The 20,809-nt window shown below is 36.7% G+C and overlaps 1 protein-coding gene across 4 annotated transcripts in view; it reads right to left on the bottom strand.

Annotated features, from left to right (window-relative positions):
* Nucleotides 1-1,737: 1,737 nt before the first annotated feature.
* The window catches only part of PTPRZ1 (protein tyrosine phosphatase receptor type Z1), a 190,944-nt gene continuing 171,872 nt past the window's right edge, over nucleotides 1,738-20,809 (bottom strand). For 3 of the 4 annotated variants that reach the window (XM_017513886.2, XM_017513889.2, XM_017513890.2), the window contains 8 exons: nucleotides 19,995-20,141; nucleotides 11,417-11,510; nucleotides 11,022-11,095; nucleotides 8,937-9,065; nucleotides 7,893-8,039; nucleotides 4,872-5,014; nucleotides 3,912-4,047; nucleotides 1,738-2,700 (listed from right to left, as the gene is read on the bottom strand). In XM_017513886.2, coding sequence (XP_017369375.1) covers nucleotides 2,560-2,700; nucleotides 3,912-4,047; nucleotides 4,872-5,014; nucleotides 7,893-8,039; nucleotides 8,937-9,065; nucleotides 11,022-11,095; nucleotides 11,417-11,510; nucleotides 19,995-20,141 — 1,011 coding nt within the window. In that variant the 3' untranslated portion in view covers nucleotides 1,738-2,559. The remainder of the gene's footprint in view (nucleotides 2,701-3,911; nucleotides 4,048-4,871; nucleotides 5,015-7,892; nucleotides 8,040-8,936; nucleotides 9,066-11,021; nucleotides 11,096-11,416; nucleotides 11,511-19,994; nucleotides 20,142-20,809) is intronic. The other variant, XM_017513887.2, reaches the window with a different exon arrangement.

Below are 20,809 nucleotides of genomic sequence, written 5' to 3'. Positions count from 1 at the left end.
AAAACTTGTGTATCTCCTCAAAGACTGCTTGTGCCTGGGACAAAGGCTAAGGGAAAAATAGACAAAATAATTAAGGTGACATGTACTACTGATTCAGATCAGCTTATGTTTAGACATTGTGGGTGGTGATAAAACAAAACTGTAAAAAAAAAANAAAAAAAAAAAGAGGACAAGGAGATAAGGTTAGAAAGCAACGAAGGAATTCAAAATTAACCTTGTGTCCTTTCTCCCTGGGAGGGTAAATAAGAAGTACATTAATTCTTTTTGTATCTTCTAGAGAAGTGCTTATCACCATTTGGGGATTTGTCATACTATTTATGGGACTTTTTTTGTGTACCTATTTCCATTTCATAGCCCCCATGATTATTGCTTTAAAAGAAAAGTTCCCATATAAAGGAAAGCTAATTAATTTTAACTCTAAGAACATGGTAAAAATTTCTTGATATTGCTTGAGGTAACTGGAGGCTCCCTGAAGTGTTTTTGCTATAGAGCAATGGTTCTGAAACTTAGGCATGCATTACATTGTTGGGCCTAGTCCCCGGAGTTTCTGACAGCTAGATCTGGGATGGGAATCTGAAATTTGCATTTCTAACTAGACTCCTGGTTTTGTTGAAGCTACAAATCTGGGAATTATACTTTGAGAGCCACTAATTTAAACAAAATTTCTCTGGCTTCCTGTTCTGGGCCCTGAGCTGAGAGCATCCTTAGGAACCAGTGCTCCTTTGCCGGCAGTACTATAAAACACTCCTGGCTGAGGTAGGGGACTGCTGCAAGCATCCAAGCCTGCCTGACTAATGATTCCGTTTGCCTGCATTTCAGTTCCATGTGGCTCTTGGATCTTGATGATTTGCCTCAACATGGGTCTTCTTCTCTTTTTCCATTCTGGAATGATTTACCTCCTGGTCCTTGTCTGTCTTTTCCAATCTCCTGCTTAGCTTGACCATTGCTTTAATATTAGAGTCTCTGACTAGCAAATCTGCCTACTTCTAACTCCCAACTAATTTCTAAACCTGAAGTTCCCAACATTTCTTGGTACCTGATGCTCTTATTTCATCAGTAACATTTTCATAATTCTGTGTCTTGGTCTATTCAGACTGCTGTAACAAAATACCATAAATGTGGTGACTTATAAACAATGTAGATTTATTTCTTACACTTCTGGAGGCTGGGAAGTTCCAAGATCAAGGTGCCAGCAGATTCGATATCCGGTGAGGGCTTGCTTTCTTAGAGACAGCTGTCTTCTCATCACACTCTCACACAGCAAAAAGAGTGAGGGGTCTTGCTCAGGCCTCTTTCATAAGGACACTAATCTCATTCATGAGAGCTCTGCCTTCATGACCTAATCACCTCCCTAAGGTCCTACTTCCTAATATTATCTCCTTGAGGGTGAGGGGATAAATTGTGGGGAGACACAAATATTCAGATCATAGCACTTCCCAAGCCAAAACAAACACATAATTGTTCTGTTCATTAAGTAGTTAAGTTCAAATAATTCAATAGTAAAAGTTTGTGCAGTATCTGTACATGTTGCTGTGTTGTCCTCACAAATGGAAAGTTTTGTGACTTTCCTGTGTACCTCAATGCACAGTTTGAGACCTACTGCTCTAAACCCTGTCCCATTAAACCTTGTCCCATCCTACTAGCTTTTTTTTTTTTGCTGCCATCATCATAGGGGGTCCCAGGTCCACAATTTTTGCCACAAACGCCTCAGCACAATGCTCCGAAGCAAACCACAAATTGATGGCAATATTTATATTTATTTTTGTAATTCGTTGGATAGAAACCATTTGAACAATGTTTGGTAAGGTGTTATTCTCATAAAAACTTATTTCAATTTTCCACAGAAAACTTATTTCTATTTTCCACAGAAGTTAAAATTACATGCTGAAACAAAGTTAATGACTTAGATAACACAATATAATGTCAGAAGACTGGTAGAGTAAGACCAGATAATAAACTACATCATTAAACTAAACAATAACACAGAACTAGAAAACTGATTCAGTAGTAAAATATAAAAATCTACAATTATAAATATAAATTTGGTCCATGAAGACACTAGGGCAGTATTTACAATAAGTAACAGATTATTTCTACTTTAGGTGAATACTGAGTTGTAAAATGTTGAATATCATAGGGAAGAGTGTTTTATTTACAGTCTACTGTATTAAAAGTTATATTTCTAGCAAACCTCATGATTGCTACAAATACAGCTAAAAATTTGACACTAAAAACAAACATTTTCTGTAGTTGGGAATTGCTAATCTCTATAAATTGAAATTTTCTGTTAAAATCAATACAGAAAAAAAATACCACAATTCCATTCTTAGAAATACTGTAAAATTCAATCATTTTAGTTCAAATGTAATAAGTAAATTACAAGTCTTGCAAAAAGGCACACATTGTTAATGATATAAATTTGGCAGCAGAATCCTATGTCATGAAAGTTACTGTCAGGTGATGGGAAGTCAACAGATAACAGAACTAGACTGATTTTCCTGCCTAATTTTAGGAAGAGGAAACAGTGCTCAGATGTGAGTTCCTCCACCCCTTTCTGTGTTAAACTAGAGACTCTAAGCTCTCAGCTATATTTCCATCAGGCAGTGCTGCACCGTTACTGTCCAGAGAGGTGGACGGATTCTCTTCCTGCCTTGTGCTCACAAGGCTGAGGACCACTTTGTAGAGAAACTGATACTGCTCCTGGGGAACAGAAGATGGGAAGTTATAAATAGGAAGCTCAGTGAAGACATATATTTTTAAAAAGAAGGAATAGTTTTGGACACACTTCAGCACTGTTCATGAAAGGACAATGTGTTAAGGGCATTGTTATACTCAGCAGACGTACACAACCTATACTGACGTCTCTTTTGATTAAATTAATTTTGCAATTGCCAAACCATTCACTGACCTAGACAATTAACCTACATACATTTGCCAATAATAAGCACTTTCTTTTTATTCATTTACTTCATGAAATCAGAAGGTGATGTGACAGGGTTCTGTTAACTCGTAGGGGAAACCGTTTGACACTAGGCACCAGTAACTCACTCAGAAACAAGTTTCTTCTTTTTTCTCTACTTGTTAGAAAGTCCACTGGGTCTGCCTCTTTATGGACAGGTCTCAGAAATGACTGTACTGTCAGCCTGGGACCCATGGAGAATGCTGTCCTTCACAATATAAACTCTTCACCAATAAGAGGAATTTCACATTCTATCAGCCCGACCGGTCCTATGCTCTGCTATAAGCAAAGGTAAGTACCTGCTCTACTGTGGTCTCAAAGTCGTGGCACACAGAAGAATGAAACAGTTTTTCTCTTACAGATGCCATCTCAGGCAGTTTGGGAAGAGGCAGCTACAGAGAACCCGAGCCAATGAGCAGCATCATAGCCAAAAACCATTAGGCCTACATGTGAAGCAGTGCATCATTAAATGCATTCACGAAGTGTCCATCTCCAGAAAGCAGTTTCACACAGCACAAGCTTGATCCAACTCAGCTTCCCCGAATGAGACTTTTAATAGGGTCTCCTCTGCAGTGTATGTGCACGAAGATTACCTTGACCTCTTGCCAACTGGTCTAGGCTGGAGCTTTAAAGAAGGTTCCTTTATAAGGCCCTTAAACAGACCAAGGAGCTGAAGATAAGCCTATGACTTCTACGTTCACCTAAGCTTCTCCAATTGGACTATTTGCATTGTTTACTATTACACAGAAAGGCAAACATGAGATTTAAAAATTTTGCCATAAATTTTCTGAAGGATAAATTTTAGATGTCTATTGTTCTATGGATTGTGGACTTGTAATTCAGCTTGAACACTACATGCTGATGTTATCAGTTAATCTGAGATTTCAGCAGCCTCTGGGAAATTAGTAGTACTCTCTCAGTGAAAAATTTGGTTCACTGCCTTATTACTTACAATGTCAGCAAAGACTCCTGGCCTCATCAGATTGATCATCTTGGCTACCTGGTAAACATCCATGGAATTTTCTTTTTCTAGTTGGTGCATAAGTGTTGTCAGAGCACAGAAAGTTCCTGCAGTCACTCCTCCGTGCCTTGTAAAAAAAGGGAAAGGAACAAAGACTCCATTGAGATGCACCAAACACTCACATTTAGAAAATTACAAAGCACATAGTCTTGACAATTTTGCAGCAAAAACATGAAACTTTTAATGAATTGTCTCTCTTCACTTTTTGCACAAAGAGCTGTGATTTAATCTGAAATACTGCCAAGTGTTCATGATATTAGTAGTGGCATACTTTACAGAAGTTTAATATTTGCTTATGGTTTATTGTTTGTATACTATGAAAGCGGTTGGCAATAATAAAAAATAACCTAACTGGGAGTATGATATAAATACATGTATAATACATGTATAATATAAATGTATAAATACAAATATAACAAATTATATTATATATATATTAAAAAACATAAGTTTAGCATATGCATTTTTTATTTGTTTATAATGGAATCCTGGAAAGTTTTATTGGATAACGTTTCTTGTTTCTTATAAATAAAAACTGTATCAATTTCACTTCTAAGCCAGGAAATCAATGACTGAAAAATGCCTCTGGTTGGCTCCTGTATAATTTTCACTGCTAAAACAGTGACTTATTATACAAAGTGTTCTCAGCATCAAATGCAAGAGCAGATGCTTGTGATCATGAACCCATTCTGTCTTCAACAGGGACTTCAAGTCAAAAAAAAAAAAAAAAAAAGGATATTCTGGGTTAACTTTATTGATAGGATGCTGATAATCCATCATGGCTCAATCATCACAGTGGGTCCAAAGCATTAGGTTTGTCTGAAGACAACAGAAATATACATATGGCCAGAGAATGTGCAGGTGTGAAACAAGGTAACTTGTGGAACTTACTCATCGTGAACAATCATGGGCCCATCCCTATTGGCAGCTTCTTCTTTTATAACACTTATAAGTTCAAAAGTTTTACTAATGGGGCTATCTGGATTTGGCCATTTAGGACACTGAAAATGCCTCACTTCAAGTACATAATCATCCTATAAGAAGAAAAAACAAAGTAATGTTAGTGAGTGACAGTTTACCATGAGTGGAATCATTGAGGAAAATCAGGAATTACAGTAAGGTAATAAAACCTAATGGCAGGCATGAGTGAGCAGCAGTAGTTGTGGTACATTCATCATAGAAGGAAGAAACTGTTGTGATGCCACATTTACCATGCATAGATTTACTCAGTAGGATCAAAAGATGTAATTTCTTTTCTTCATTCTAAAAATTAACTATCTGAATGTGAAATATGTCAATGCTTACAAACCATGAAACTACGTACCAAAGATGTATTTGCACTACTAAATTCAAATATATAAAAGGAAATCATTGGTGTTAAAATTTGTTTTGAAAATAGCATATACTTTCTTCATATGTCAGTAATCTTCAGGCTTAAGTAAAAGCAGGAGATTGCATGACACAGTGGAGAAAACGCTGGCAAGGAGGTGGAGATCCAGGTTCAACTCGGATCCCAATTCTGATTCTTAAGTGACCAATGACTATGACTTGATTAAATCCCTTAAACCTCTGAACCGCAGCTACCAAAAGTGTATTTAAAAAAAAAAAAAAAAAACATTTAAATTTTTAGTGGAGACGAGGTCCCTCAAGTGCAGCCCACAGGGAGAGACTGTAAAAAAAAAAAAAAAAAAAAAAAAAAACAACATTTAAAAACAAGTAGCAGAAACTAATTTTTACATGAAAGTGCAAAGGGCCAAAATAGCCAACATACTAATACAGATGGAAAACAATAGAGGAAATTAACTTATCAGATATCAAGAATTACTCTAAGCTATAAGAAGTAAAACACTGCCATTGTGGCTGAGGGATAAACAAAGTGACCAATGGAATAAAATATATGTCCAAGAACATGAACATACATATATAAATTATATGAATGACCGAACTGATATTGCTAATCCATGTTCTATTTCTTAAAGTCATTGGTGGGTAACAGTAATTTATTACAACGTTTTTCAACCTTGCACATATCATATAAACAACTTAAATATATCTAATATTTAATAAATTCTTAAAAATAGTACTTATAACAAATAAATAAGTAAAAGGCCCCTAGCTTTTGAGCTCAGTAGAATAGACCTTCACCTGTCTACCAACCTCAAATGCTGTGATATTTGGGCAAAGTGCCTAAAAATGTCTGAAGTTAATGAAACTGTCCACTTTAGTCTTTCCTTCTTTTTTGACCATTGTTATAGAAGTACTGTCCATACCTGAGTTGGGCTCCTGGATTATCAAATTGGCCATGATAGCTGATTTACATAAATGAGACGTACTGAATTGGGATCAATCAGGAATCTTTACTATCTAGTTTATTTTCTGCATAATACTAGGAGAAAAACGGTGCTGATTTCCCAATGCCGGGCAAGATCTTAAACATGACTGGTAATCAAGACAATGGGTGTGACAAGATAATAGGTATCTAATGATTATTACTCTTGTAATAAGCTTTCTTACTAATTGGGAANTGGCTGCTACTAAAGTGGTCAGGGAATAATCACAGGTAGAAATTACAATGGAATATTAAGAGCTCTCAGGGACCTTAGGAGCCTTCTAGTTCCTGCCCCTCATATTACAAACAAGGAACCGAAGTCACTTTCCCAAGGCCACACTGCTCATCTGTGGCACTGAAATCAGCATGTTCATGATACTATTCTACAGCCATACTGTTTATATTGTGTTATTTGTATTGTCAAGTTCATATGTTTTGGTCATCTAAATGTTCTAGGGAATAAAGCATCTTCTTGTATACCATATATGTACTAGTTTTCAAAACTAGGGAAAAGTGAAACATTCAAAACATTTAGAACATGATATAATCTTTGTCAAATTGAGAAGATACTCTGAAACTCACATGTCTTAGACATCATTATTAGTATCTTTTAGTATTTTACTATAGTTTTATGTAAATAATTATTGACAAAGGATTCAATAATAGGTATTTGCACATAATTAAGAGTTTAGTAAAGCAATATATTATATTGTAGATAACAAGAGTATCTTGTGTGATAGACAACCAAGACCTTAGTAAAATATTCCTAGGTTATTGTACGGCATGCTTTTGAAGCACTTCACTTAACAACTTATTACATCACTATCACTCATCAACTTTTACTTTTACCTTTTTTTTCTTTTTCTTTTTTTTTTTTTTTTTTTTTTTTTTGTTTTTTTTTGTCACCAGGCTGGAGTGCAGTGGCATGATCTCAGCTCACTGCAATCTCTCCCTCCTGGGTTCAAGTGATTCTTTGACCTCAGTCTCCAAAGTAGCTGGGACTACAGACATACACCATCACACCTGGCTAATTTTTTGTATTTTTGTAGAGACGTGTTTTGACCATGTTGGCCAGGATGGTCTCAATCTCCTGACCTCGTGATCCACCCACCTTGGCCTCCCTAAATGCTGGAATTACAGATGTTAGCCACCAGGCCTGGCCCACTCATCAACTTTCTACATTGGTAGAGAATAGTAAGTTTCAGTAGGTAGTATTTCTCCCATTTCACTTAAGAGACTACAAGGTGAGGGCTTATATTAAAACATGGGAATTAGAATTAATAAATTTATTCTTTTACTGTGTTTATTTTCCACCTAAGTTCTGTCAACCATTAATCTGGAGTAAAAAAGCTTTGATTTCCTGTGTGTGTAAAATTCAGGAATGATGTATTACTGATTAATTGTTTAATGATTCTACACCATTTTGAAAATGAAAGTGACAAGGTAATTTGATTATTTGGGTAATTGTCTCAGTTGGGAAAAAATCAGAATCATGCTTTTCATTTCTAGGAAACATCCTTAGGTCAGAATATGTTTAACATGTGTTTAAGATGAAAATAGTGTCATTTAACTTATATCCTTACCTGTGTAGCTTCTAAGATAAAGTCCTGAATTATAAGTTTTTCCTCATTAGATAGACATTTATGTTCTTCAGCCATAAGAGTTACCTTAAAGCTCTCGCAATTTATAGGCTCATCTTTATTTGGCCAGTAAACAAATTCATCTTCTGCCTGGAGGAGTACAAATGAAAGAAGAGTCTAGATTTAACTACAATGCCTAATAAGTCAGGTTGTGAAATAAAGTTAATTAATTGGCACAGAAATTTCAACTCAAATTTTTCTTTGAATCTGAATATTTACTCTTAAAGTCTTCCTGGTGCCTTCAACTAGATTGATGAATAAAACATCACACTTAGGAACCCAAACTATTGCTTTATTATTTTATGCTCTTAATTTATCAACAGCAATGATAAGCTTGCTGCTTTTGTAACTGACAACTGAGTAGAGAAGACTCAAGTAATTTTAAGAGCTCAGAAACTTCTAGCCTCATGAGTAATGGTCACACAATAATTTTATAGACGAGGACTGAATATCAAAGCTAAGGAAACATGTAAATCGGAAATGAAACATTTACTTTATTTTACTCTTTGGGTTATCCAAACACATGAAAAGGGGGATGGATATCCCTGCTTTTCTCATACGAAAAAACTCCTTTCTATACTAGGAATTCACTTTATTCTAACTTGGTCTTTAAAAAAAAATTAGAGACCACCTTGAACTCAGGAAATCTCTAAATATTCCAATACATTTTATTTTGAAAATGCAAATAGAAGCATATAGATTGATTTCATTCATGGCTGTGATTCTATTTTCTTAAGCAATGTCGCAAAACACATACATTTAAGTTAATTTAAATCTATTTTAATTTAAAACTTTTATTCATCAGTTTGACCTAGGAGATTGTACAATGAGACCAAGCTCAACAGTAGACAAAAGGTATGACTTCAATTACATTATTTATAAGTTAAAAACAAAATTACTTTGCTTGTTTGTATGCTGGACTTCTGGCTATTTGTAACCTGATATTCCCCTGTAAAGAAATACCCAAAAGTGGTCTAACAGACTTACCATGTTTTGGCCATCAGGAATCATAACCACCAGTTGGGCATTATGGTCCCATATCATTCTCCAGAAATCCTTGATGGTATGGAGGAGAGGGTGCTGGGTAATGATGAATTCATTGCTCTGGTAATAGCCCTACAAAACCAAAGAGAAGATGTACAACACTGGCGTATGCCTTCAAACATTCAGATAAATATTTATACATCAATGGTCCTTAAGTCAAAATAGACTTTTGAATTGCAGATTTTGTCCATCTGCAGTAATACAATTAGAGCTAACGCCTACTGGGCACTTCCTATATTAGGTGTGGCACTGTGTGTTTTCTTTCTCTTTCATCGTTTGTTCCTCACAGCAGTGCTGTGAGATAGGAACTATGATCTCTACTTTACAGATGATTAAACTGAGGATTTAGAAGTTAAGTGTTGTGCCCACGTTTGCCTTAAGAAGTCAGACATAGTATTCAAGGTTACCGATCATCTTGTACTGAATGTTTATGGTTTTTATGTTGTCTTGGCATTCCTTTTAAATATAAGTTGAACTGTCTCATGCCAGAAAAGGGGTTCAGTCACCCTTAATACAATTTCCAGTTCTACATCTTCCCATCCCCCAGTTCCCTTAAGTTATAGATCCAGGTATCTAACTTACAAAACTGCTTCATAGTGACTATTTCACTATGGAACAGCTAGATACAGCCTGCCTGGCTGGCCTCACTGACCCTCACACCCACATGGACTCTGCAGATATGTCAGAGTAAATACCTGTAAGTCACTATGTGATTTTCTGAGACTTGTGCTTTCTTGCTTTAAACCCATCAAGTAAAACTCCCCATGGAAAACCTGCTTGGATAATGCCCTGAACCCAATAAAGGTCTATGGGTTCTTTTCTCTCTTTCCCTGCTTGCTCCGCCTAAGCTGTATGCATGTTGCCTCCAGTGCCATGAACTCCTCAGGGTCCATAAAATACTAAAAACTCCAAACTTTCATACTGTGGGTCTGTCATTGAAGACTTCAGGGGAGACTGCTCAACGGAACCCATGCAGGTGGATCCTATACTGGTGCTTTTTCCACTGGGCCTCTGGTGGCCACTGAGGATGGTAGCTAACAGCTAAGCTGACAGAGTAACTTGAACAATTTCATTCAAAACACACCTCTAAGTAGACTTACTTACCAAACTGCTTTGTGGATAGTGTCTCTTACTCTATGGAGAGTGGAAATCTACAGGAGATTTACATTTCGCACTTTGGTGTCCAGACACCTTGGTTGCCTCTATAAGAGAGGAACCAGGGAGACACCTTGCATACTTTGCTACAGACACCTAGAAGCTAGAGCTATTGGATTAATCATGATGTTTATACTGTTACTAAAATCCTGGCTCTTCTAGCCCCTCTTGCTTTCAGATCCCATTCCTATCACCCATTGGCTCATTCAAAATGTGAAATGTATTTAGATGCCACTACCACATCCCCATGTTTCCTGCATAGATATTCCTTAATATTTTCTTTGTTGGATAAATAGAACAGAAGTTTTGGAATACGAATTAGGAGGTTTTCATCTGAAGCCAAGCTCTGTGATTAATTGACCTAAAATGTTAATGAAGGTCACACAACAGCTACTAAAGCTCTCATCCCTCACAAGAAGACCTAAATGCAGAAGAAGAGCATTGTATCTTTAGAAATCCAGGTTCCGTAACAAACCCAGTTTCCAGGGTGAGTCATGCTGCAAACCTGGAGTGGCGATGTCAGTGAGGTTGGGCTTTGCTGAAGCCAGTAAATCCTGGATTTGCTCAGGAACTCTGTCTCAGTAAAGGAAATAAAGCCTTTTAGATAAGCAGGTATAAGTTTTATATCTATTCATCAGCCCTGAATGGTGAGTTTCTGTGTTCCTGCATCTAGTAATTTGTCTTGCGTGAGGTTTCTTCAGTCCCAGCACACATAAAAGCATGCTGTTACTTCAATTGTTGCTGCAGACTGTGGGCTTGCAGTCAAGACATTTGACTTATATTTACCGATCATATTGCCTATGCCTGCAGCCTCTGCTTCTGGAAGCCCATTCTGGTTTTGATCCCTGTAACGCAGTGACTTCTGTGACTTACCATGACGTAGGAAGCATTGATGTAGTCTGTGCCTTCCCCACTCAGGGACGAAATGCCAACCCTTGATCTTTCCACTGGAACACAGAACATTCATTGTAAAAAAAAAAAAACATGTTCACAGCATTGAAACATATTTCTCCCATGCCAGAAGTGAAATATAGCTGCATTTTTCAAGTTGAAGGTCTCTGATCTGTAAGCTGATTTTTCTATACATTTTGCATTTTTAGATGAGACTTAAAGGGTTTCTGAGTCCTTTGTGACAGTTACATATCAGACAAAATTAGAAATATTTGAATGTGCTCCATTTGTCCAAAGGTAGGCAAATATTGCCAAATTGCCTACAAGGCTTTTATTATTTTTAAAAAGTTGTCTTTTCAAGGTTAAACATAACTTACCAGGGATGATGGAAGAAGTTCGGTTCTTTTCCCTGTTGCATTGCTTTAGGGCTGTGGAATAGTCACTCTGCTGTATATTTGACTGACTCAGGAGCTGGACAAGAGAGTAAAAAAATATATAGGTTCTTTCATTTAAGTCCCCCAAATAATCAAACATACCCATACACACACACACACACACACACACACACACACACACACACACCCCAATCAAGATAAGATACTGACTAAAAAATATATATGACATATTTTCCAATAATTTCTTGAATTAAACCTTGCTTTAGTAAACTTCCTGGAGCATCTACATTTTACACTAGGGGAAGAGTTAGAAGAAGCAAAGAAATCTCTAGTTATTCTTTTAGCATTGAGAGAATGTTCCTTATGGCTTATAGATGTGCAACCTCCATTTCCTCTATTTAAATCTCACACAGATGTTTGGAGGCAAATTATATCGTGTGTGTGTGTGTGGGTATATATGCATATAATTCAATTTTATTTATTCCTTCGGTTACTACTCCATTACACAAATAATCTACATTCTGTTTATTCCTTAACTAGTTAATGTTTGGGTATTTGCAGTATTTTGGTATTGTATAGTTTTAAGGCTATGCACATCTCCTGTATGTCTCTTAATGTGCACACGAGTGACGGTTTCTATAGAGCATTAGGATTCATCAGTATTTAACTTTGACAGTCGGATAAATGAAAAATAGTATATCATGGTTTTGATTCACATTGTCTTAATTTCTGTAAAACTGTAAAGTTTTAGTGTTCATTAGTCATTAAGATATCCTCCTTGGTTGCCTTTTCATGTTTTTACTTCATTGCCACTTAATTAATTTGTAGGGAGTTCTCATTGTAGGAATGCAAATCTATAACGTGTAAAAAGTTGGAAATGTCTTCAGTTTCTTTAATCACAGAGAGATTTAAAGTCAATTTATTTTTCTTCTTTATAGTTTTCTGCAAATTATGATTTTACTTAAGAAGTCCTTCTCTATCCTGCAGTTATTAAGAGATGCTTTCCAATATATTTTATTTTCTCCCCTCTCCTTTCCTTTCCTTTCTGTTCCTTTCTTTTCTTTTTTTGAGACAGGTCCCCATTCTCTTGCCCAGGCTGGAGTGCATGAAACTTTGACCTCTTATTCTCATGAGATCCTCCTGCTTCAGCCTCCCAAGTGACTGGCACTACAGGTGTGCACCACTACACCTGGCTAATTTTGGTATTTTTTGTAGAAGCGGGGTTTCACCACATTACCCAGGCTAGTCTCAAACTCCTGGGCACAAGCAATCCACCTGCCTTGGCCTCCCAAAGTGTTGGGATTACAGGTGTCAGCTACTGCGCCCAACCCAATATTTTCTTTTCTAAAATGATCTTACAATAGTTATAAAGGTTTGTTTTCACCTTTAGGTAGTTAATCCATTTTGAATACATTTTAGTGTTTGAAGAGTGGTAGAGATACAATGTTACTAATTTTGACATGAAAAATTTCCCAATGTTATTTAAAGATAAGTCTTCTGTTTCTTCGCAGATATGTAATGTCATCTCTGCCATATAACTGATTTCCTCAAATGCATCATTCCTCCGCTAGATTCTTTCATTTTCCAATACTATTGTATCACACCATAAGTCTTCCATATACAGTACAACAGAATTCTTCTATTACTTATAATTTCCTTTTTACTATTTATAATTTCCTTTTAAGTATATTTTGGCCCTTTAATTTTACATGCTAAATTAAAATCTGTTCTACATTTTCCATGAAAAATCCTGCTGGAAATTTGATTGATACGCAATGACTTCTAGAGTCAATTTAAGGAGAAGCAATATCTTAATATTTCCATGTATCAACATTTATATTTTATTTGGACATAATTTTATGCTTTTTCAATTCATTTTATAAATTTCTTTGTATTATTTACTGCACATTTTGGTAAGTGTATTTTTTGAGATGAGGAAGTTTTGTTGTTGTTGTTAATGATTGGGTTCTTTTTTATTCTAATATGTTTTCTAATCACTCAAAACTAACAAATAACAGTGCTATTGATTTTTATGTATGTTTGTTGAACTCTAATAAAAGATGATTATTTTCCATTTTGTTTCTCCTGATATTCTTTGTAGGTAGTCATATTGTCTATCTGTAAATCCTTTCCTACCTTTTTACCTCTTTCTAGTTTAATCCAACTTCCAGGATAATGTTGAATAATAGTGCCAATAATTGACATTCCTTATATTTTCATGAATCTACTGTGAACATTTCCAATTGTAATTTTTATATGCGATGTTTATTGTAGTTTTAGGATAAATACTTTCTCAAAGGCTAAGAAAGCTTTCTTCTATTTCTGGTCTACTAAGAGGTTTTTTTTTTTTTTTTTAATGAACAATATAGAATTGTATTGACTACTTTTCCTATATTAATTGACAGGGTCATAATGTTCCTCTATGTAAATCTATTCATATTTTCCAGTGTTAAACCATCATTTCATTTTTGGAATAAACCCTACAAACTCTAATTGCTCATGATATTAAAGAAATACACTGCTGGATTTGAGTTGCTGTTTGAAATAAGATTATTGATACTGGCCTATAAGTGTCTTATTCTGTCTTTGTTCAGTTTTGGAATCAAAGGCATATTTGTCCAATAACATAGCTGGGTTAGTTTTCCACCTGGATTTTTTAATGCTAACATTTGGAATTTTCTGTTCCTTAAAAATTGGTAAAATGTGACATTAAATTCTTTTGGAACTTGTTATACTTTGAAGGTGGGATTTTAGGCAACTGATTTGATTTCTTTAATGGTTATTAAGCTAGTTAAATTTTCCATATATATTTTAATGTATTTTTATTATATTTGTCCTTTAATTTTTTAATTTTTCATTTCTTTGGATGTAATAATAGGTGTAATATTTATGGAAAACATGAGCTATCTGATACAGGCATACAATACAAAATAATCACATGAGGACAAATGGAGCATCCATCATCTCAAGTATTTATCCCTTTGTGTTACAAACAATCCAATGATACACTTTTAGTTATTTTAGAACATATAATAAATTATTTATTTCACATAGGTTTTCAAAGATATTGCCACAAATATGTTAATAGTATGTTTTTGTGTTTAAAAATGTTTGTAAATTATATCTGTATTTTTTAATCTCAATATTATTTACTCACATTTTCTCCCCCTCTTCATCAATCTGGACGCAGGTTTGTCTATTTTAATAGCCTTTTGACAGAACCTACATTTGGTTTTGTTAAATTTTTATTTAATCATTTTAATTTTCCATTTAATTTTTAAAACTTTAAAAATATTATGTAGTACTTCTTTTGACCTTTAATTCTAAATATTTTATAATTTCCTCTTAAAAATGTATATTATTAAAAACGGTATTTTAATGCCCAAGTATCAAAATTTTGGGGGCAACTTTTCATTGTCAATTTCCAAATTTTACTATATTACATTCTGAGAAAATGACTGATATGATATAGACTCCTTGAAATTATCTCCCTTTTCCCCCTGCATCTAACAGTTTTATTTTAGAATATGTGTACAATGGCGCAGTGTACACATGAGTAATTCCAGCACTTTGTGAGGCCATGGCAGTCAGATTGCTTGAGCTCAGGAATTTTAGAACAGCTGGGCAACATGGTGAAACCCCATCTCTACAGAAATATTTTAAAAATTAGCAAGGTGCATTTTTGCAACAGGTTTGCCACCAGAACACAGGCATGGTGAAAACTACCCCTAAAAGCCAAAATGGGAAAGGAAAAGATTCACATCAACATTGTTGTCATTGGACACGTAGATTCGGGCAAGTCCACCACTACTGGCCATCTAATCTACAAATGCAGTGGCATCGACAAAAAAAAACATTGAAAAATTTGAAAAGGAGGCTGCTGAGACGGGAAAGGGCTCTTTCAAGTATACCTGGGTCTTGGATAAACTGAAAGCCGAGCGTGAACGTGGTATCACCATTGATATCTTCTTGTGGAAATTCGACACCAGCAAGTACTACGTGACTATCACTGATGCCCCAGGACACAGAGACTTCATCAAAAACATGATTACAGGGACATCTCAGGCTGAATGTGCTGTCCTGATTGTTGCTGCTGGTGTTGGTGAATTTGAAGCTGGTACCTGCAAGAATGGGCAGACCCAAGAGCATGCCCTTCTGGCTTACACACTGGGTGTGAAACAACTGATTGTTGGTGTTGACAAAATTGATTCCACTGAGCCACCCGACAGCCAGAAGAGATAGGAGGAAGTCGCTAAGGAAGCTAGCACTAACACTAAGAAAACTGGCTACAACCCCGACACAGAAGCATTCGTGCCAATTTCTGGTTGGAATGGTGACAACATGCTGGAGCCAAGGGCTAACATGCCTTGGTTCAAGGATTGGAAAGTCACCTATAAGGATGGCAATGCCAGTGGAACCCACTGCTTGAGGCTCTGGACTGCACCCTACCATCAACTCCTCCAACTGACAAGCCCTTGCACCTGCCTCTCCAGGATGGCTATAAAATTGGTGTTATTTGGTACTGTTCCTGTTGGTTGAATGAAGACTGGTGTTCTCAAACCTGGTAGTGGTCACCTTTGCTCCAGTCAACATTACAACTGAAGCGAAATCTGTTGCAAAGCACCATGGAGCTTTGAGGGAAGCTCTTGCTGGGGACAATGTGGGCTTCAATATCAAGAGTGTGTCTGTCAAGGATGTTTGTCATGGCAACATTGCTGGTGACAGCAAGAACATCCCACCAATGGAAACAGGTAATTATCCTGAACCATTCAGGCCAAATCAGCGCTGGCTATGCCCCTGTGCTAGATTGCCACGCAGCTCACATTGCATGCAAGTTTGCTGAGCTGAAGGAAAGGACTGGTCGCTGATCTGGTAAAAAGCTGGAAGATGGCCCTAAATTCTTGAAGTCTGGTGATGCTGTCATCGTTGATATGGTTCCTGGAAAGACCACGTGTGTTGAGAGCTTCTCAGACTATCCACCTCTGGGTCGCTTTGCTGTTCATGATATGAGACAGACAGTTGCAGTGGGTGTCATCAAAGCAGTGGACAAGAAGGCTGTGGGAGCTGGCAAGGTCACCAAGTCTGCCCAGTAAGCTCAGAAGACTAAATGAATATTATTCCTAATACCTGCCACCTCGGTCTTAATCAGTGGTGGAGGAAGAACGTCTCAGAACTCTTTGTTTCAATTGGCCATTTAAGTTTAGTAGTAAAAGATTGGTTAATGATAACAATGCATCGTAAAACCTTCAGAAGTAAAGGAGGATGTTTTGTGGACCACTTTCGTTTTCTTTTTTGCCTGTGGCAGTTTTAAGTTATTAGTTTTTTAAATCAGTACTTTTTAATGGAAACAACTTGACCAAAAATTTGTCACAGAATTTTGAGACCCATTAAAAAAGTTTAATGAGGAAAAAAAAATTAGCAAGGCATGGTTGTGTACACCTGCTATAGTCCTAGCTACTCAGGAGGCTGAGGTAGGAGGATCACTTAAGGATCCAGGGAGAGGAAGGTTGCAGTGAGCCGAGATTATGCCACTGCACTCCAGCCTGGGTGACAGAGTGAGACTAGAAACTCTAGAGTACTCCCTCTGCCTCCAGCCTATACGTGTAATACTATGAACATGCATTTAGATTTTACTGCTTTCGACCACTAATTCCTTTACCTGTGTCCTGAATTCCTGCCTCTTTGTTCCACTCAGGGTCTCTGCACACTCCAATTATCCCCTTTTCACTAGTTTTTAAAGAAGCTCACGTCTCACATTAAAACATAAGCAAAGAAACCCCAAATAAACACGCCCCCATCTTACTCTCTAACTCAAAGTTTTCTTACAGTTATCTTAATCATTCTGTATAGAGTAAATTTTTTAAAAGAGTTATATAATTGTCATTAATTCCTCAAATCCATTTACTCCTTAACTCCCTGTAATCTGGCTTCAATGCTATACTTTCCTGAAATAGCTCTTAGACAAAGGTTCGCAATGACTTATGTCTAAATCCAATGGCCTCCTCGATTCCCAACATACTTGATTTGTCATTAGCACTTGCTATCTCTGTTCACTTCCTCTTTTATGAAACATTATTTACCTTTGGAATCTAGTGTATCCCACTGTCCCAAATTTTCTCCTACCTTCTGATGCCACTTTTCCCCCTTTCTTTTGTGGCCTAGCCATTCATTGATTAACTAAAACATTTTCTTAGATAATCCTTTCTAATGTTTCTTAGACATTTCATTTTTAGTTGGCTATCTTAACCAACTCCAAGGCTTCAAAGAAACATCTCTAAGCTGATCACTCCCTAATCCATTTCTTAAGGCCAGACCTCTTTCTTATGCTTCAGACCCAGTATTCAACTGCTAAATACACATATTTATTGGGACATCTCCCAAGAACCTAAAAATAAGGTAGATTTAGACATATCTCACCACCTTCTCCCTCACAACACCCCTTAAGAATGTACCACCTTCTCTTCCTGAATTCTCAATCATAGTGAATGACATCACTACTTTCCCAGTGCCCAAGCAGAATCTGAGTAATTATCATGTGTCTTTTCTCTCCTCTCTCTCTGCAATGTCCAATGAATCACCGAATCCTGTGTTTAACTCTTAAATATATCTTATACAATTCTTCCCTGGTAAATTGCATCCTTACCTGTACTCCTATAGCACCCTGTTTTACCTTTATAATGGCATTTTCACATTATTTTATTTATCTCTTTCTTTCTTTTCTTTTCTTTTTTTTTTTTTTTTTCAGTTACAGGGTTTCACTCTATCTCCCAGACTGGAGTGCAGTGGCACAACCATAGCTTACTGTAATCTTGAACTTCTGAGCGCAAGCAATTCTTTCACCTCAGCCTCCTGAGTAGATAAAACTACAGGCTTATGTTACCTACCCAGCTAACTTTTTGTAGAGACAGGGTCTTGCTCTGTTGCCCAAGCTGGTCTCAAATTGTTGACCATGGTCTCCCAAAACAGAGGAATTACAGGCGTGAGCCACTGCACCTGGCCTGTTTGTGTTTTCTTACCTGTATCTTCCATTAGACTGCAGGCACCGTAAGACAAGGAACTGGCTGTGCTTTATTTATTTATCTTCTACTTCATGTGTGCACCCAGTAACACAAAAACCTGGCATTTGGTAGGTGTCTGATAAGTACTTGTTAAATAAACAGATAATCAATTTATTTTAAGGAAATTTTTCTATGGACAAACTCGAATAGATATCTATTTAATGGGATGGTACAAACACATAGACAGAAATACATTTACCTATTTATGATGTTAACAGGAAAGAGAGTAAAATCTCTCTCTTTTCAATTGAATTCTGACCCTATAACTCATATTTTCATTTTGATCCTGGATTATTTAGCTTAAGTCATATCTCTTTTTTTTATATAAATACACAGTGGCAAATCATATTTAAATGAGAATTTTGTTGAAATGGGTAATATCGTGTGTGTGTGTGTGTGTGTGTGTGTGTGTGTAACTTATTTAGGGAAAAGATATCTTAACAACTTAATTACATTTTAACATTTCTTTATTATCTGAAACCCAACTGCATACTCTTTTTCCCCCTAAGAGGCATTCTTTTATGACTGAGATAAGCATTTATGACTTCTGACAATAGGTTCTAAGCTCAGTATTCACCCCAGTCTTTCTCTTACACCTCCAAAGTCATACAAGGCAGTTTTTTAAAAGGCAAAAGGCCCCAAGGAATTCATGATGGCCAGCATCTTCTATGCTGAAGACTGGGAAACAAAGCAGGAAAAATAAGTGAAATCTCAAGGTTTGTTAACTCTCTTGGGCTTTTCTAAGGTCTTCCAAATTCTTCCTAGATACGCATTCTTCAGAATTTGGCCCTATTTCTTCAGGAACTCTGAGAAGTAAGCAGATAGCACAGGAACAATGTAGAGCAAATAACACAGCCCCCTTGCTGTGGAAAGCTGCGATTCTGTAAATGCTTTGGTCTCAGCTGGCAGGTCTGGTAACACCTGCTTTCTGAATTCTTTGCCTACTGATTTCTGAAATTCAGAGAGCTGGTATTGTGGGAGGTACAATATGGACAAAACACACTCTCATCTCTGGCTTATGGCCTTGAGACAGGGTGAGGGGGAGAAACTGGGGTTGAAGAGGCTATTATTCCAGTGTGGACTACTCTGGTCCAGTGGTTTCAAGTGAGACACAGATTTTTCCAAAGAGTATCAGGAACAGCCTGAGCCACAGCACTCATGTTTAAGTGGTCTGCTTTTTTTTTTTTTCAAAGTAAAAAGTGCACTTACATATTCTGTTTTATAAGTTCTTTCTTTTCATTCTGTTATGCTCCATGCCCCTCTTTTCTCAACCAAGTTTGCATTAAACTTAGTTTAAGGTTTCTGAGAACTTTTCCTCTTGCTTCTCAGAATTATGTTTCTCCTTGATATTTACCATGTGGCACTGTGGCCCACAGTAAGGAACAATGATGGCTCAAATACAAAGCCATTGTACTAACACTGCCCACTCAACATGACCTTGTCAACTCAAATGAGAAGAGGCAGGGACATTCGGTTCTCTGGTAACATCCAAGAGGACTCACCTGAAACTGTTTCTCTAGCTTTGTTTTGCCTGTTGGTCCAGGAATGAGGAGTGCATTAACATAGGCATGAATATGACTGTCCAGCACCTCAGTTTCTTTACTAAGTATGGCCTCAACCAGTGTATCATGAATGAAGACATATTGCTCCTGGAAAAACAATGACAAGAAACATTGCTTCAAGTTTTCCTCATATGTATCTAGCTACAAACATAGTACTTTCCATTGACAGACGAGGAGAGTTTTACAGAATGGGGGGAGACCCACAGAAGAGTGCTTACTAGACTTGGAAGGAAGTCAGAGGAAAGGAAGTGGGCCATGGGAGGAAGAACATCTTCTCATTCCTTACCTCTTCATTTATTGTGTATTGTTGGGAATACACAACAGGGTAGGAGGCAGGAAGAGTTGGTAAGGCAAAGCGATGTCCTCTCTGCCAATCCTTCAAACTTGACACCGCTACACTTTGTGGGAGGGCTTTCCTAATTTCTATACTTCTGGTGGGCCTACCCCTTCTGGCAAGGCCAACTCTTCTTTTCTCTTGTCATATATAATTTAACCCAATTTTATATACAGTTGTTAACAGTTCTCTAATACTTCACATATGGGACTTTTCCTTCGTCTTATATGACCAGAATATCATATTTTAACTTTTATTTTAAGTTCAGGGTACATGTGCAGGTTTGTTACATAGGTAAAGTTGTATCATGGGGTTTGCTGTACAGATTATTTCATCACCCGGGTATTAAGTTTAGTACTTATTAGTCCATTAGTTATTTTTCCTGATGTTCTCTCTCCTCTCACCCTCTACCCTCTGATAG

This window comes from Cebus imitator, unplaced genomic scaffold (genome assembly GCF_001604975.1).
Source record: "Cebus imitator isolate Cc_AM_T3 unplaced genomic scaffold, Cebus_imitator-1.0 Scaffold508, whole genome shotgun sequence".
Lineage (NCBI taxonomy): Eukaryota > Metazoa > Chordata > Mammalia > Primates > Cebidae > Cebus > Cebus imitator.
This window is presented reverse-complemented; position numbering and strand designations above follow the sequence as displayed.